Raw genomic sequence first — 18,703 nt, 5'->3', positions numbered from 1 at the left:
AAAGCGTGAACTGAAAAGCGCTAAATGAAAAATGCGAAATCAACACTCACCAAACTTCTACTAACACAAAATTAGCAGAAGGAGCCAAAAGAGTGGCGCTAAAGAGCTGAAAAACCACGTAGTACGTCTAGTACATCACTACGTTCATAATTGTTGGCCAACATTTGTGTGACCGTGTGTATGCAAGAAAAGTTTGAGCCAACACCCTTCGGGGGCAACAATTCGATTGTGTGTTTAGGCTCCATTCACACCATACAGGGAAGACAGAGCGCATGCCCATTTGGCACAACTCATGTAGGGCAGCCCGTTCATTTTAAGGCACAAAAAATCCCTGACCCTTTTTCAAATACACGTCATAACAAACTGCATGGTCAGCTGCAGCATCATCCAGTTTGGTGCATGCAAACACTCACGCATTAGCAGATGCGTGGGGGTGCCATTAACAATTATTATCACCCCTGTAAGTCTGCTAATGGGCGGCACATTTCTGTGCATGTAGGGAAAGCGTGCAATTTTGCATGCATTTCTTGCACCCAGCAGATGTGAATGTAGCCTTAGATTCTTCATCTATGCCCTTCTCAGGACTCCCACCATCACTAATTGAATGGGCCTCTGGCTTTTGCCACTGTCTGCCCAGCTGCTGCAACCAATTCTGGTCAGCCTCTCTGCCCCTTAGTCTCCCTATGTGTGGCTTTCCCACACCCAGATAACAAGCAATTGAGCTGCAAGTTTGAAAATGACTTGCTAAGCTATTGCTAGACTTGCCAGGCTTCACAATTTTGTTGCACAATTGCAGCAAGTCCGAATTGCATGACTTCAGATCCACTTTCTTTGCAAACATTCTGCAAGTTCTGGTTCAGTTATGTGTTGTAATAGTCATCCCACCACAGGGGGTCACTGTGCCTGAATTTTCATGCTGTAGACTTGCAGACCTCTTGCTGTAGACTCACCACTGCAAATTTGCTACAAATTGGAAAAGTGTCAACTAGAACTTGTGCTTCAAGTGCTCTGCAAGTGTACAACTTGCCAGTGAAAATGTGCAGCAAGTTAACAGACTAAGGGCTCTTTCTCACGGGGCGGATCAGTGATGATCCGCCCCGTGAATATCCGCTTGCTCAGCGGGGATCAATCCGCCGATCCCCGCTGAGCAGGAAGATGACAGGTCCATCGCTGCACGCTGTGCAGCGACGGACCTGTCAGAGCGCCGCTCTCCCCTATGGGGGATCGGATGATGACGGACCGTAGTGTCCGTCGTCACCCGATCCGATCCGAAAACGGATGGAAAAGTAGGTTTTTCCTCCGTTACACTTTTCGGATTGGAGCGGGGTCGGATGTCAGCGGACATGTCACCGCTGACATCCGACGCTCCGTAGAGATTCATGTATGTCCGTTTTTCATCCGAAAACGGAAGGATGAAAAACGGACATACGGATCGTTAGTGTGAAAGAGGCCTTACAATTCGACACTGCCACAAATTTGTGGCCAGTTATCTTTGTATTTGGGCAGCTATTGAGCTTGTTTGAAGTTTTCTTTCACCTGACCTCACATACAGATTTAAAAGGTGCAAAAGCACATTAGAAGCATAACGCTTGAAATTGTTGCTTTTTTTCTGTGCATGGGAAGGCCATGTGCTGCGTACAGCCTCCTATATGCAGTATGTACACAAGTATACACGTGTTGGCATAAACCGCGTTTAATGTTTGTATGTATTCCCTGAACGCAGAAAGTCAAGTTCAACCAGGATGTGATCAGCAACAGATACTGCAAGATACAGAAAATTAGTTTATTTTATCTGATGTTGCTTTTTTAGTGTATATAGGTATAAATTGGTGAGAGAGATGTATTTGCTTCTTCCAGGATGTCAAAACATTAAAACATTTAGTGGTCATGTACACTAGGAAATATTCACTAAAAGAAATAAGAAGGAAAACATTGCCAGCTCATTTCTGAAAATGCTACTTGCTTTGCTGTCTCTGGTCTCAGTACTCTCAGGGTCAGTGCATATCAAAGTCCATGGAATAGAATTGCTATTAGGCAACTAACATATTTGAAAGGAGATTTCAGAGATGGCAGCATTTTTATGTATTATGTGGGTGACCGGAGATTGGGGAAATGCTTTCTCCTGCCTGCAGCAGACTGATGACATCATCTCAGCCTAGGCAAAATCACTCAATTAAAGATCAAAGTATAACTGGAGGTAAAACTTTGCTTTAGTTTTGGATAAAATGAGATGGGATTTGAACACCTGTCGGTTTTTTATTGCTGTCTGTGTCCCTATTAGGGAGCTTCTCCCTCTTTATTTGTCCTGTTTACTGTTATCAGTGGAAATGAAAGAACATTTCAATTTCGGGTTGCCACCAGTACAGAAAGGAGAAATCTTACAATGGGGTCACTAGTTCTAGGGACTACCAGGGAGTCTCTCACTTTGTATGGATTTCCTGTCACTTCCTGTTTTGATTATGGGACAGGAAGTAAAGAGAAATCTCCCCAATGAGACACAGATAGAACAAATAAAAAAACAGGGGGTTGTAACCATTCATCACTCTATCCAGAATAAAAAAAAAATGTTTTGCCTTTAGTTCCACTGTTTTTATAAAATAGGTAGAGGATTTTTTTTACAAAAACACGGTCTTATACAGTCTCTGAACACTGTTACATGTCAAGAATTTTTTCATGCAGACCGAAAGGTCTACTTCAGGTGAAACATTGTTCATAACGCAGTGATTGGACAGACGGTGGATGCATTTTTTAATTTAGTCCAAAAAATGAAAGTAAAAATCAGAAATGTGCCTAGAAAGCCATATGAAGAAAGTCCTTTATTCAAATGTATAAGTGATGATGTGCTTGTGTTGTATTCAGCAGTATTCAGTACCAGCATTCAGCCATTTACACACATGACTCATGCACACATCTCTTTGAACGTATTAATTACAGACCAATATATGGATCTTTTTGCACTCGACCACCACTAATTATATCTTCTAAGCACTTTCTTTAGCTTTGATGGTTCAGTCTCAAAGAAAAATGTTACAACTTATTCTAAATCAACTAAGCTGGTTTTTCAATCTCTAAAAAATAATTACGGTGTGAAACTTCCAGGAAAAAAAGAAAATTAAAATAGCAAATGTTTAATCCTTTCTGTATTCTTCTTGCTATCTCTAGGGCAACTGCTAATGAACTGGCCTTGCTAATCTCCCGCATGCAGAAAAATGCTGACCAGGTGGAAAAGAACATCTTGGAGACTCACCAGAAACTGAAGCAGGTGAGGATATGGACATTATATTCTCCGTTCACTATCATGGTTAAATTTGTTACTTAAAGCTTTTTTTTTTTTTTACTACTTTTTTAGCTACTGAAAGGTTCATACTGAAAGAATGCATTAAGCTAAAAAAAACCTCTTGACTTAGAGCCACTTTAAAGGCTAAGATCACCTTTTTTTTTCTAAATTCCAGCTCTCCTATGCACCGATATAGAATTCATGTACATTTTTTGCAAAAATATCTAAACTTTCCGTAAAATCTACAGACACATACCTTGCTGTCCTACATCCATGATTCAAAACTTATCTATTGCTTCTGTCTTACATCCTTACAGACTGTAGGTCATGACACAGGAAGGTGTTGACCAGCTGATCTCATTCGCACACACCCTGCATCATCTGCCCGCCCATTCCCAGCTGCATGTTTTTTAAATGAAATGCAATCAATCAGTGATCACCCTTCTCACTAAATACACAATCAGATTGCATAGTGTATGGCCATCTTTATACAAGTACATATAAGGGAGGTGACAGAAACACTCAACTGTCAAGCCCCTATCACATCTCTGCATAGCGGGAACTTGCATTCCCAAATGCATTTTTTTTTTTAAGCGAGGTGGGGAGGTGTTTTGGAGCATTCTTACTCTTCACGCATAGGGCAGCCCATCCACCTGAATGGGCTGCCCTACAGGCAGCAATTACCCCAAAGAAGCTTCAGAGCTTTTTTTAGAGTGGAGCTTGGTGCCTTTTTTACTGCAATTTTTGGTTCAGCGCATTTCTGAAATGCAAGGAAATGCACAGATGTGAATGGAGCCTCATTATTCTTGTGTTAATGCACCAATTTCACTTTCAGGCCCTATTCATATCTAGCATAGTGGGAGTGAACGTTTTGTGTCTCGTTTTTCCTGTGACATGCATAGGGCAGCCTGCTGATTAAAATGGGCTGTGCTATATGTGGCTTATGGGACATGTTGGTGTTTTGTGGGTTGCGTGGGTTCCCCACACTATAATCCTCCCTCCACCAAATGATTTGAACCAGTGCACAAACAAGGTCCATAAAGACATGGATGAGGTAGTTTGGGGTGGAGGAACTTGACTGGCCTACACAGAGTCCTGACCTAAACCCGACAGAACACCTTTGGGATGAATTAGAGCGGAGACTGCGAGCCAGGCCTTCTCGTCCGAAATCAAACATTCCCATAGACATACTCCTAAACCTTGTGGACAGCCTTCCCAGAAGAGTTGAAGCTGTTATAGCTGCAAAGGGTGGGCCAACTCAATATTGAACCCTACAGACTAAGGCTGAGATGCCATTAAAGTTTATGTGCGTGGTGTAAAGGCAGCCGTCCCAATAGTTACATAGTAGGTGAGGTCGAAAAAAAACACAAGTCCATCAAGTCCAACCTATTTGTGTGATTATATGTCAGTATTACCTTGTATATCCCTGTATGTTCTGGTCGTTCAGGTGCTTATTTAATAGTTTCTTGAAACTATCGATGCTCCCCGCTGAAACCACCGCCTGTGGAAGGGAATTCCACATCCTTGCCGCTCTTACAGTAAATAACCTTTTACGTAGTTTAGGGTTAAACCTCTTTTCTTCTAATTTTAATGAGGGGCCACGAGTCTTGTTAAACTCCCTTCTGCAAAAAAGTTTTATCCCTATTGTGGGGTCAGCAGTACGGTATTTGTAAATTAAAATCATATCCCCTCTCAAGCGTCGCTTCTCCAGAGAGAATAAGTTCAGTGCTCGCAACCTTTCCTCATAACTAATATCCTCCAGACCCTTTATTAGCTTTGTTGCCCTTCTTTGTACTCGCTCCATTTCCAGTACATCCATCCTGAGGACTGGTGCCCAGAACCGGACAGCATACTCTAGGTGCGGCCAGACCAGAGTCTTGTAGAGCGGGAGAATTATTGTTTTATCTCTGGAATTAATCCCCTTTTTAATGCATGCCAATATTCTGTTTGCTTTGTTAGCAGCAGCTTGGCATTGCATGCCATTGCTGAGCCTATCATCTACTAGGGCCCCCAGGTCCTTTTCCATCCTAGATTCCCCCAGAGGTTCTCCCGCCAGTGTATAGATTGCATCCATATTTTTGCCACCCAAATGCATTATTTTACATTTTTCTACATTGAACCTCATTTGCCATGTAGTTGCCCTCCCCATTAATTTGTTCAGATCTTTTTGCAAGGTTTCCACATCCTGCGGAGAAGTTATTGCCCTGCTTAGCTTAGTATCATCCGCAAATACAGAGATTTAACTGTTTACCCTCCAGGTCGTTTATGAACAAATTCTATAGGATTGGTCCCAGCACAGAACCCTGGGGGGGCCCCACTATCCACCCCTGACCATTCCGAGTACTCCCCATTTATCACCACCCTCTGAACTCGCCCTTGTAGCCAGTTTTCAATCCATGTACTCACCCTATGGTCCATGCAACAGACCTTTGTACAGTAAACGTTTACGGGGGAATTGTGTCAAATGCTTTTGCAAAATCCAGATACACCACGTCTACGGGCCTTCCTTTATCTAGATGGCAACTCACCTCCTCATAGAAGGTTAATAGATTGGTTTGGCAAGAATGATTCTTCATGAATCCATGCTGATTACTGCTAATGATACAGTTCTCATTCCTAAAATATTGTGTATAGTCCCTTATCATCCCCTCCAAGAGTTTACATACTATTGATGTTAGGCTAACTGGTCTGTAATTCCCAGGGATATATTTTGGGCTCTTTTTAAATATTGGTGCTACATTGGCTTTTCTCCAATCAGCTGGTACCATTCCAGTCAGTACACTGTCAGTAAAAATTAGGAACAATGGTCTGGCAATTACCTGACTGTGTTCCCTAAGTACTCTCGGGTGCAAGCCATCTGGTCCTGGTGATTTATTAATGTTACGTTTCCCAAGTCTAATTTTAATTCTGTCCTTTGTTAACCATGGAGATGCTTCCTGTGATGTGTCATGAGGATAAACACTGCAGTTTTGGTTACTGAAGCCCCCCAATTCACTCGTGAAGACTGAGGAGAAGAATAAATTCAATACCTTTGTCATCTCCCCATCCTTTGTAACCAGATGTCCTTCCTCATTCTTTATGAGGCCAAATACTTTTGGTCATTTATTGTATCTCATGGCACCTGGCTACTTGCAAGCAATGATTCCTGTACTGACTCCACCTCCTGAAACTCCTCCTCTCAGCACCTCTGTAGTTCAGAAGGCAGGCTCTGCAATGTGTGACACAGCAGTGCCTGCTCATGGGGCATAGTGAATATGTGTCACAGAATTCAAGTAAATGTGTGGAAATCTTTACAAAGAAGTTTATAAGCTTCAAGATAGTTCAAACAAATAGAAGTAGGCTAGAAATGATTGAAATATAATGTGTAAATTAACCACTTTCCACCCGCCGTATAGCAAAACAACAGCGGCAAAGTGGTTCAGTTATCCTGATCGCACGTCATATGACGTGATCAGGATAACAGAGCCAGCGTGCGTGCAACTCCGATCGTGGCATGAAGCCTCTGACAGAGGCTTCTTACCATTTGATCAGCTGTGACCAATCATATAATTTATAGCGCAAACATTTAAAACCGCAGAGGTGATCAAATACCATCAAAAGAAAGCTCTATTTGTGGGAAGAAAATGATAACATTTTAGTTTGGGTACAGCGTTGGATGACTGCGCAGTTGTCATTCAAAGTGCGACAGCGCTGAAAACTAAAAATTGTCCTGGGCAGGAAGGGGGGAAAGTGCCTGGTATTGAAGTGGTTAATGTATGATTTCATATTTTCAACACAGATACACTTCAAAGAATTGGAAATATAATGTGTAGTAGTCCATTGTACCCAATTCAATATATTTGCTCCTGATTTTAATAGCTGTATATGAAACGGATGTAAGCATTATACATTTTCATATATCAGTTATGGAATAAAAAGGGGAAGTCATCAAAGTATTTTTTCCTTTACTTCTTAAAAATGACCCTCTTTGTTGTGTGAAAAAATCATCACAGAAGTCAGTTTATACAGGAACAAGCTTTTAGTCTAAACATCACAACAAGCAAAAATGTACAAAGCGATTAGAAAAGCTTTCATCCATTCTCTTGAATCTATAAAACTTAAAACATCCTGACATCTGTTAAATGCTTTTTTAAACTACATTCAGCATGTACATTAAAGTGTATGCCTGGGGAAAAAAAAGTAGCTGTGAAGGTCACTAATCTAATAAACATTTTTCAGTAGAGAAATGTAAGGCTATCACAAATCTATGATTTATTTTTTCTTTTTGAAATGTAGCGCTACCTCCGTAGGTGTCACTGATTTTAACTGGTTCTATCCCAAAACAGTGCAGAAGCAACCAGGCACACAGCAATAAACCATTCACTCTGGCTTATTGAACAGTCTGGGGGGATGTCTTTAACTACTTCCATACAGGGCATTTTCACCCCCTTCCTGCCCAAGCCAATTTTCAGCTTTCAGCGCTGTCGCACTTTGAATAACAATTGCGCGGTCATACTACACTGTACCCAAATGAAATTTTGATCATTTTTTCCCCACTAATATAGCTTTCTGTTGGTGGTATTTGATCACCCCTGCATTTTTTATTTCTTGTGCTATAAACAAAACAAGAGTGACAAGTTTGAAAAAACACAATATTTTTTTTTTGCTATAATAAGTATCCAAATTATTTTCTTTTTAACCACTTCAGCCCCGGAAGGTTTTACCCCCTTCCTGACCAGAGCACTTTTTACAATTCGGCACTGCGTCGCTTTAACTGCTAATTGCGCGGTCATGCAATGCTGTACCCAAACGAAATTTGCGTCCTTTTCTTCCCACAAATAGAGCTTTCTTTTGATAGTATTTGATCACCTCTGCCGTTTTTATTTTTTGCGCTATACACGGAAAAAGACCGAAAATTTTGAAAAAAAATGATATTTTCTACTTTTTGTTCTAAAAAAAATCCAATAAACTCAATTTTAGTCATACATTTAGGCCAAAATGTATTCGGCCACATGTCTTTGGTAAAAAAAATGTCAATAAGTGTATATTTATTGGTTTGCGCAAAAGTTATAGCGTCTACAAACTAGGGTACATTTTCTGGAATTTACACAGCCTTTAATTTATGACTGCCTATGTCGTTTCTTGAGGTGCTAAAATGGCAGGGCAGTACAAAACCCCCACAAATGACCCCATTTTGGAAAGTAGACACCCCAAGGAATTTGCTGAGAGGCATGTTGAGCCCATTGAATATTCATTTTTTTTGTCCCAAGTGATTGAACAATGACAAAAAAAAAAAAAAAAAAAAAAAATTACAAAAAGTTGTCACTAAATGATATATTGCTCACACAGGCCATGGGCATATGTGGAATTGCACCCCAAAATACATTTAGCTGCTTCTCCTGAGTATGGGGATACCACATGTGTGAGACTTTTTGGGAGCCTAGCCGCGTACGGGGCCCCGAAAACCAATCACTGCCTTCAGGATTTCTAAGGGCGTACATTTTTGATTTTACTCCTCACTACCTATCACAGTTTTGAAGGCCATAAAATGCCCAGATGACATAAACCCCCCCCAAATGACCCCATTTTGGAAAGTAGACACCCCAAGCTATTTGCTTTGAGGCATGTTGAGTCCATGGAATGTTTTATATTTTGACACAAGTTGCGGGAAAGTGACAAATTTTTTTTTTTTTTTTTTTTTTTTGCACAAAGTTGTCACTAAATGATATATTGCTCACACAGGCCATGGGCATATGTGGAATTGCACCCCAAAATACATTTAGCTGCTTCTCCTGAGTATGGGGATACCACATGTGTGGGACTTTTTGGGAGCCTAGCCGCGTACGGGACCCCGAAAACCAATCACTGCCTTCAGGATTTCTAAGGGCGTACATTTTTGATTTTACTCCTCACTGCCTATCACAGTTTCGGAGGCCATGGAATGCCCAGGTGGCACAAACCCCCCCCAAATGACCCCATTTTGGAAAGTAGACACCCCAAGCTATTTGCTGAGAGGCATGGTGAGTATTTTGCAGCTCTCATTTGTTTTTGAAAATAAAGAAAGACGAGAAAAAAAATTTTTTTTTTCTTTTTTCAATTTTCAAAACTTTGTGACAAAAAGTGAGGTCTGCAAAATACTCACTATACCTCTCATCAAATAGCTTGGGGTGTCTACTTTCCAAAATGGGGTCATTTGGGGGGTTTTTTTGCCACCTGGGCATTCCATGGCCTCCGAAACTGTGATAGGCAGTGAAGAGTGAAATCAAAAATTTACGGCCTAAGAAAGCCTGAAGGCGGTGCTTGGTTTTCGGGGTCCCGTACGCGGCTAGGCTCCCAAAAAGTCCCACACATGTGGTATCCCCGTACTCAGGAGAAGCAGCAGAATGTATTTTGGGGTGTAATTTCACATATTCCCATGGCATGTTTGAGCAATATATCATTTAGTGACAACTTTGCGCAAAAAAAAATAAAAAAAATAAAAAATTGTCTCTTTCCCGCAACTTGTGTCACAATATAAATTATTCCATGGACTCAACATGACTCTCAGCAAATAGCTTGGGGTGTCTACTTTCCAAAATGGGGTCATTTGGGGGGGTTTTGAACTGTCCTGGCATTTTATGCACAACATCTAGAAGCTTATGTCACACATCACCCACACTTCTAACCACTTGAAGACAAAGCCCTTTCTGACACTTATTGTTTACATAAAAAAATAATTTTTTTTTGCAAGAAAATTACTTTGAACCCCCAAACATTATATATTTTTTTTAAAGCAAATGCCCTACAGATTAAAATGGTGGGTGTTTCATTTTTTTTTTTCACACAGTATTTGCGCAGCGATTTTTCAAACGCATTTTTTGGGGAAAAAACACACTTTTTTACATTTTAATGCACTAAAACACACTATATTGCCCAAATGTTTGATGAAATAAAAAAGATGATCTTAGGCCGAGTACATGGATACCAAACATGACATGCTTTAAAATTGCGCACAAACGTGCAGTGGCGACAAACTAAATACATTTTTAAAAGCCTTTAAAAGCCTTTACAGGTTACCACTTTAGATTTACAGAGGAGATCTACTGCTAAACTTACTGCCCTCGATCTGACCTTCGCGGCGATACCTCACATGCATGGTGCAATTGCTGTTTACATTTGACGCCAGACCGACGCTTGCGTTCGCCTTAGCGCGAGAGCAGGGGGGACAGGGGTGCTTTTTTTTTTTTTTTTTTTTTTCTTTATTATTATTATTTTTTTATCTTATTTTTAAACTGTTCCTTTCATTTTTTTTTTTTTTTTAATCATTTTTATTGTTATCTCAGGGAATGTAAATATCCCCTATCATAGCAATAGGTAGTGACAGGTACTCTTTTTTGCAAAAATTGGGGTCTATTAGACCCTAGATTTCTCCTCTGCCCTCAAAGCATCTGACCACACCAAGATCGGTGTGATAAAATGCTTTCCCAATTTCCCAATGGCGCTGTTTACATCCGGCGAAATCTAAGTCATAAAATGCTCGTAGCTTCCGGTTTCTTAGGCCATAGAGATGTTTGGAGCCACTCTGGTCTCTGATCAGCTCTATGGTCAGCTGGCTGAATCACCGGCTGCATTTTCAGGTTCCCTGTTGAGACAGGAGAGCCAGAGAAAAACACGGAAGACGTTGGGGGGGGAGGGGCATTCCCTCCCACTGCTTGTAAAAGCAGTCTAGAGGCTAATTAGCCGCTAGGATTGCTTTTACATGAAAGCCGACCGCTGGCTGAAAAGAATGATACCAAGATGATACCTAAACCTGCAGGCATCATTCTGGTATAACCACTCAAAGTCGTGAATGGCGTACCTGAAGACAAAAAAATGGTTAACAATAAAGCACAGTAAACGGTAAGGTATAAAAAATTGCATACCTGAAAAGCAAACATGATAAAACATAATAACAATAAAACATTGCAGAATAGAATACAGTAAAAAAGAACAGAACAATAGAGAGAGAGAGAATAGAGAGAGAAAGAACAATAAAACGACAACTATTTTTTTTTTTATTTTATATTTTTGTATGTGTTTTTTTTTTTTTTTACACTTTTTTTTGTAACTAACTTTTATAACTGTAACCGGTTCCAGGTTCGGGTCTCTCAAAATGCGATGGCATCTTGGGAGACCCTGTGAAAGTGTGCCTAGTCTGTGCAATGCTGTACCCTACGCTAATACTCAACTAGTGCATGGTAGCGTTCAAAATATTCACCAATGCAAAGACCAGGATTGTCAGGACAGGAGGGACAATAATAGCGGGTGTCACGTCTATATCCGCGCTTGCTGCAGACACGACATCTTTTTTGGGAGGGTTCGTTGGGTAGGGGTACTCGGGAGGACATAAAGAAAATGCCTCTCATGCAGCCGACTGCATTTGGTTGGGGATGTGAATGGGGGAAGTACGGGCGCTGCAGAAGCGGTGGGTTCCCAATTAGGATTGGCGAATGCAGCAGGAAGGGCATTATGGGCACGACGGGCCTGTGTTCGTCTTCTTGGTGGCAGCGGGACACTACTTGTGCTTGCCACCTCACCAGCTTGAACTGCACTTATGGGACTCGCCACGTCACCAAGTGTTACTGCAGTGCTGGTTTGACTACGACCGGGGTGTACTAGGCCGCTGGTGCTTGCCAGTTCACCAAAACGCTACCAAAAAAACTGTTAGCGATCGCAAGGATCAGGCCTGACTCTGCGAACGCTGCAGTTATGCGTTTAGTGTTTTGTAAGTGACAGTGATCGATCGATACTGCACTTGGGTGGGCTGGGCTGGGCCGGGCGGAGGGGCAAAACGCAGGTGCTAGCAGGTATCTGGGCTGATCCCGCTAACACTGCGTTTTTGGGAACCCTAAACTGCTGGGGACGCTAGTATAGATCTGATCGGATCAGATATTGATCTGTTTAGATACTATACCACTAAGGGAGGTGTATGCTGCGTGCGTGGGTGTTAGCGGTACTGGCGCTAACCTGACGCTGCCTGGGGCTGGTGCTTGCCAGTTCACCAAAACGCTACCAGAAAAACTGTTAGCAATCGCAGGGATCAGGCCTGACTCTGCGAACGCTGCAGTTATGTGTTTAGTGTTTTGTAAGTGTCAGTGATCGATCGATACTGCACTTGGGTGGGCTGGGCTGGGCCGGGCGGAGGGGCAAAACGCAGGTGCTAGCAGGTATCTGGGCTGATCCCGCTAACACTGCGTTTGTGGGAACCCTAAACTGCTGGGGACGCTAGTATAGATCTGATCAGATCAGATATTGATCCGATCAGATACTATACCACTAAGGGAGGTGTACGGTGCGTGCGTGGGTGTTAGCGGTACTGGCGCTAATCTGACGCTGCCTGGGGCTGGTGCTTGCCAGTTCACCAAAACGCTACCAAAAAAACTGTTAGCGATCGCAGGGATCAGGCCTGACTATGCGAACGCTGCAGTTATGCGTTTAGTGTTTTGTAAGTGACCGTGATCGATCGATACTGCACTTGGGTGGGCCGGGCAGAGGGGCAAAACACAGGTGCTAGCAGGTATCTGGGCTGATCCCGCTAACACTGCGTTTTCGGGAACCCTAAACTGCTGGGGACGCTAGTATAGATCTGATTGGATCAGATATTGATCCGTACAGATACTATACCACTAAGGGAGGCGTATGCTGCGTGCGTGGGTGTTAGCGGTACTGGCGCTAATCTGACGCTGCCTGGGGCGACACATATCACCGCCGGGCGATCAGGGGGCTAAACCTTTATTCGGTAATAAACGGCGGGTGCCCTGACACTATAAAAAATAAACAAACTAACCAGCGTCACCCGTAACAGTTATACAGTGATCAGTGGTGAAAGGGTTAACTAGGGGGCAATCAAGGGGTTAAAACCTTTATTAGATAGTATATGGGGGTCCCTGTCGCTATAAAACGCTGACGGCGAACCTAAATATTTACGTCTCTAACTATCGTCACCAGCGACACTAATACAGCGATCAGAAAAATGATCGCTTAGTGACACTGGTGACAGGGGGTGATCAAGGGGTTAAAACTTTATTAGGGGGGGTTAGGGGGGTACCCTAGACCTAAAGGGGGCTACCACTCACTGCCCTAACACTGTAACTGTCACAAACTGACACTATGCAGTAATCAGAAAAAAAAAAAAAAAAAAAAAAAAAAAATACTGCTAATGTCAGTTTGTGACGGGGGGGGGGTGATTGGGGGGGGATCGGGGGGCGATCGGGGGGGGATCGGGGGTGTAAAGTATGCCTGGCATGTTCTACTGTGTGTGTTTGTGTTGTGTGCACTTACATGTCTTCTCTCCTCGGCGCTGGACGGAAACTGCCAGACCGAGGAGAGATGACATCACATCCTCTGCCTGTGTGAAACTATACACAGGCAGAGGAGGATTCCCATTGGCTGGGAGCGATCGCGAGGGGGGGGCCACGATCGGATGGTCTCCCCCTCGCCTCCCGACGCTCCCAGTCAGATGCCGACCGCCGATGGCACCGGGGGGGGGTCCGATCGGACCCCCCGCCCGCGGGAGGCAGATCACGTACAGGTACGTGATTCTGCCTGCCCGTGCCATTCTGCCGACGTATATATACGTTAGGCGGTCGGCAAGTGGTTAAACAAATTTTTTCCTCATTTTAGGCTGATACGTATTCTTCTACATATTTTTGGTAAAAAAATATCGCAATAAGTGTATATTTATTGGTTTGCGCAAAAGTTATAGCGTCTACAAAATAAGGGGATAGATTTATAGCATTTTTATTATTTTTTTTTTTTACTAGTAATGGCGGCGACCTGCGATTTTTATCGTGACTGTGATATTGCGGCGGACACATCGGACAATTTTGACACATTTTTGGGACCATTCACATTTATACAGCGATCCGTGCTATAAAAATGCATTGATTACTGTATAAATGTGACTGGCAATGAAGGGGTTAACCAGGAGGGGGCGCTGTAGGGGTTAATGTGTTGCTAGGGAGTGATTCTAACTGTGTGGGGAGGGGATTCACAAGGGGAGGAGACCGATCGGTGTTCCTCTGTACAAGGAACACACCATCGGTCTCCTTCCATCTGACAGGACGTGGATCTGTGTGTTTACACACACAGATCCACGGTCCTGCTCGGTTACCGGGCAATCGCGGGTGCCCGGCGGACATCCCGGCCGCCGGGCACGCGATCCGGGACCCGAGGGATGCGCGCGCCCCCTGGGCTGCCTGGAAGGCTGCGCCGTCATATGACGGCGACCCAGCATAACAGCTGCACCGTCCCGCCGTCATATGACGGCGGGCGGGCAGAAAGTGGTTAATTTAAATGTTATTTGCTTAAAGAACTGGTTGGGATGGGTTTTTGGATGGTATCGGATACTCCAAAATGACTAGCAACATCAGTGAGAGGACAGTTTAACCACTTGAGATCTAAGCTATAGCCGAATGATGGCTACCTGCTTTGCCGGGACTACGTCTATTGATGTCGTCCCATGCCCGAGCGGCCTGCGCGCCCCCTGCAGGGCGCATGCGGCATGCTCTGTGATCAGCGAGTCTATGAGACTCGCTGGATCACAGATCGGAGTAAGGGGTCGATCCCGACCCCTTACCACATGATCAGCTGTCAGCCAATGACAGCTGATCATGTGATGTCAACAGAGTCGGTAATCGGCTATTTTTTCTCCTCGCGCTGACAGCGTGAGAAAAAAAAAAAAGCCAATCACCAGCGGCCGTGAGAGGGACATCAGTCCCGATCACGGCGAGCTGCCGCCAAATCATCAGTGCCCACCTGTGCCCCCTGCCAGTGCCCACAGTGCCACCCATCAGTGTCCACAGTGCCACCTATCAATGCCCATCAGTGCCTCCCATCAGTGCCCATCAGTGCCACCTATCAGTGCCCATCAGTGCCATCTATCAGTGGTACCTATCAGTGCCCATCCGTGCCACCCATCAGTGCCACCCATCAGTGCCCACCAGTGCCGCCTCATCAGCACATATCAATGAAGGAGAAAAATTACCTGTTTGCAAAATTTTATAAGAAACTATTAAACATGATTTTTTTTTTTCAAAATTTTCCATCTTTTTTTGTTTGTTTAGCAAAAAATAAAAATCCCAGCTGTGATTAAATACAACCAAAAGAAAGTTCTATTTGTGGGAAAAAAAATTATAAGAATTTCATTTGGGTACAGCATTGTATGACAGCACAATTGTCATTCAAAGTGCGTCAGCGCTGAAAGCTGAAAATTGGTCTGGGCAGGAGGGGGGTTTAAGTGCCCAGTAAGCAAGTGGTTAAACCCTCACAGCTGGGGACCATGAGGCAAGTCTCTTTGGCACCTGGGTACACTGCACATTTGCAGGTAACCAGAGAAAAATTATTTTTTTATTATTACAGGTACTTAAATAGCACCATCAACTTACACAGTGCTTTACATATTTCATATATATTTGCATCAGTCCCTGCCCTCAAGGAGCTCACAATCCAAGGTCCATAACTCACATTCATACATACACATACTAGGGCCAATTTAGACAGGAGCCAATTAACCCATCAGCATGTCTTTGGAGTGTGGGAGGAAACCCACGCAGGCACAGGGAGAACATGTAAACTCCAGGCAGGTAGTGCCGTGGTTGGGATTGGAACCAATGACCCTAGTGCCGCTAGGCAGAAGTACTAACCACTTAGCAACATCTCTACATCTCAGGACAACTGCACAGTTCCTAGCTTCCACCAGACACTCTTCAGTGAAGGAGGGGTTAATACAATGCCACAGGACAGCTACACACTTTCCAGCTTCCAGCCCGCACGCTTCAGATAGTCTTCCAGACCAGACCATTAGGTGAGAATGCTTAGTTAGCTCCAAAGATTAGGATTAGGCCCACAGCTCTGCCACAGCTGAGACCTCGATGAACATCAGCAAAAGCCAGCAAATACTACCGCAGGGGGCAGAGCCTCTGAGGCTGTGGGACTTCTCCAGCAGGAGGTCTCCCCAGCCACCTACTGGACACACCTCCCCAGGGATTGGCTCATGCACACTAATTATTCAAGCTGCTCATTTGCCTCTATAAGCCCTCTATGTTGATCTGAAATCTATAGCAGCCCAAAGGAATCATTTTTTGCTCCAATGATTACTGAGGAACCAAAAATAACTAAAAATAACTAAATTTGCCTATCATCTTAGCAACCAATCTAGGAGGACACTGCAGAAATAACTTGCCTATATTGAATTCCCCAGCTTCTAAGGTGCAAAGTTTCATGAGCGATTCACAAATCTTTATTGGGCATGTACAGAGTGGGGGCATTCTGTCATATCATTGCCTTTCCAAGGAAATGATATGCATTCCGACCCAGCAGCAAACATCACCCCCTTTCCACAGCCCAGTGCAGCAACGACAACACCTACGCATGTTGCTTTTGAGCGTTTCTGCTGTGCTTTCCACATTTTTGAACACTCGTTTATAATGTGTATTGCTTTTTTTATGCTTTTTTTTTCTCTTTATTTGGCCAATTTGTTGTTGGGCAGATTAAATAATGCAAAACGCATTAAAAATGCATCAAAAATGTGATACGCATTACATTCTTTTCTGCAGCGTCTCTATACAAGGCTATTGAACCAAAAAAGCAAAGAAAAAAGTAGTGTTTTGCGTTTAAAAAAGTCCCTGACCCTTTCCAAAAATGCAGAGGCACAAAAATGCATTGATGTGAATGTGTTCCATAGTAACCTATATTAAAAAAACATGTCCTGCGTTTCTACAAAAAGCATGAAATAATGCATTGGTATGAATGGTGTCTTAGAGAACACTGTCAGGTACAAATAAAATAAAATAGTGACATTAAAAAGCACATTAAGATACCTTTAATAACCACTTCAGCCCCGGGAGATTTGGCTGCTCAATGACCAGGCCATTTTTTGCGATACGGCACTGTGTCGCTTTAACTGACAATCGCGTGGCAGTGCGACACTGTACCCAAACAAAATTTACGTTCCCACAAATAAAGCTTTCTTTTCGTGGTATTTGATCACCTTTGTGGTTTTTATTTTTTGCGCTATAAACAAAAGAAGATCGACAATTTTGAAAAAAAAAATATCTTTTACTTTTTCAAAAAAAAAATGTTTTTCCTCAGTTTAGGCCGATATGTATTCTTCTACATATTTTTAGTAAAAAAAAAAAAAAAATCGCAATAAGTGTATATTGATTGGTTTGCGCAAAAGTTATAGTGTCTACAAAATAGGAGATAGATTTGTGGCATTTTTATTATTATTTTTTTTTTTTTAACTAGTAATATCGTCGGTCTGCGATTTTTATAGGGACTGCGATATTGCGGCGGACAAATTGGACACTTTTGACACATTTTTGGGACCAGTGACAATTATACAGCAATCAGTGCTATAAAAATGCACTGATTACTGTATAAATGTCACTGGCAGGGAAGGGGTTAACACTAGGGGGTGATCAAGGGGTTAACAGTGTTCCCTGAGTGTGTTCTAATGTGGGGGGGATGGGACTGACTAGGGGAGGAGAGAGATTGTTGTTCATACTTAGTATGAACAACGATCTCTCTCCTCTCCCCTGAGAGAACCGAGACTTGTGTGTTTACACACACAGATCCCGGTTCTCGCTCTGTCACGAGCGATCGTGGGTGCCCAACGGTCATTGGCTCTCACATTGGCTCTGGGCACATGCTGCGGGCGCACCCACGACAGCTCGCCCAGGGGAGCCATTCTGCCTCAGTATAACTGCGGCGGCCGGTCGGGAACCGGTTAAACAGCCAGTAATTCAGGACAGGAAGAGCCATTTATCGGCTTTTCCTCACTCGCGTCTGTCCTCACTTGTTTATCAGCGCAGCCCCCCCCCACAGATGCCCACACTGGACCACCAGGGCGTCCACCACACATTGATGAGCAGGTATGCCCCCCATGGCCACCAGGGATGCTACACAGTGCCCTAAAATATGCCAATCAGTGCCCACAAATGGTGCCAGTCAGTGCCCACTATGAATGTCTCCCAGATGTCTCCTCATCAGTGATGCCCATCAGTGACACCCATCAGTGTCCATCAGTGCCACCTACCAGTGCCTATCCATGCCCATCAGTGCCCACCTATCAGTACCCATCTGTGCCACCTATCAGTGCCACCCATAAGTATCCATCAGTGCCACCTATTAGTGGTCATCAGTGCCGCCTATCAGTGCCCATGAGTGCCGCCTATGAGTACCCATCAGTACCACCTATCAATGCCCATCAGTGCTGCATACCAGTGCCACCCATCAGTGCCCATCAGTGCCACCTCATCAGTGCAACCTCATTGGTGCCACCTCATCAGTGCGGCGTTATTAGTGCCCGGCAGTGCAGCCTCATCAGTGCCTGTCAGTGAAGAAGAAAATGTACTTATTTACACAATTTTATAACAGAAACAAAGAAAAACTTTTAATTTTTTTTAATTTTCGGTCTTTTTTTATTTG

At 43.4% G+C, this 18,703-nt stretch overlaps 1 protein-coding gene across 1 annotated transcript in view; it reads left to right on the top strand.

Annotated features, from left to right (window-relative positions):
* EVPL (envoplakin) overlaps positions 1-18,703 on the top strand; it is a 143,746-nt gene that overhangs the window by 52,920 nt on the left and 72,123 nt on the right. Inside the window, exon 3 of the mRNA XM_073606134.1 lies at positions 3,163-3,262. Within this exon, the coding sequence (XP_073462235.1) occupies positions 3,163-3,262 (100 nt within the window). The remainder of the gene's footprint in view (positions 1-3,162; positions 3,263-18,703) is intronic.

This window comes from Aquarana catesbeiana, linkage group LG12 (genome assembly GCF_042186555.1).
Source record: "Aquarana catesbeiana isolate 2022-GZ linkage group LG12, ASM4218655v1, whole genome shotgun sequence".
Taxonomy (NCBI): domain Eukaryota; kingdom Metazoa; phylum Chordata; class Amphibia; order Anura; family Ranidae; genus Aquarana; species Aquarana catesbeiana.
The sequence above is the reverse complement of the archived record's forward strand: the minus strand, read 5'-3'. Positions and strand labels throughout refer to the sequence as shown.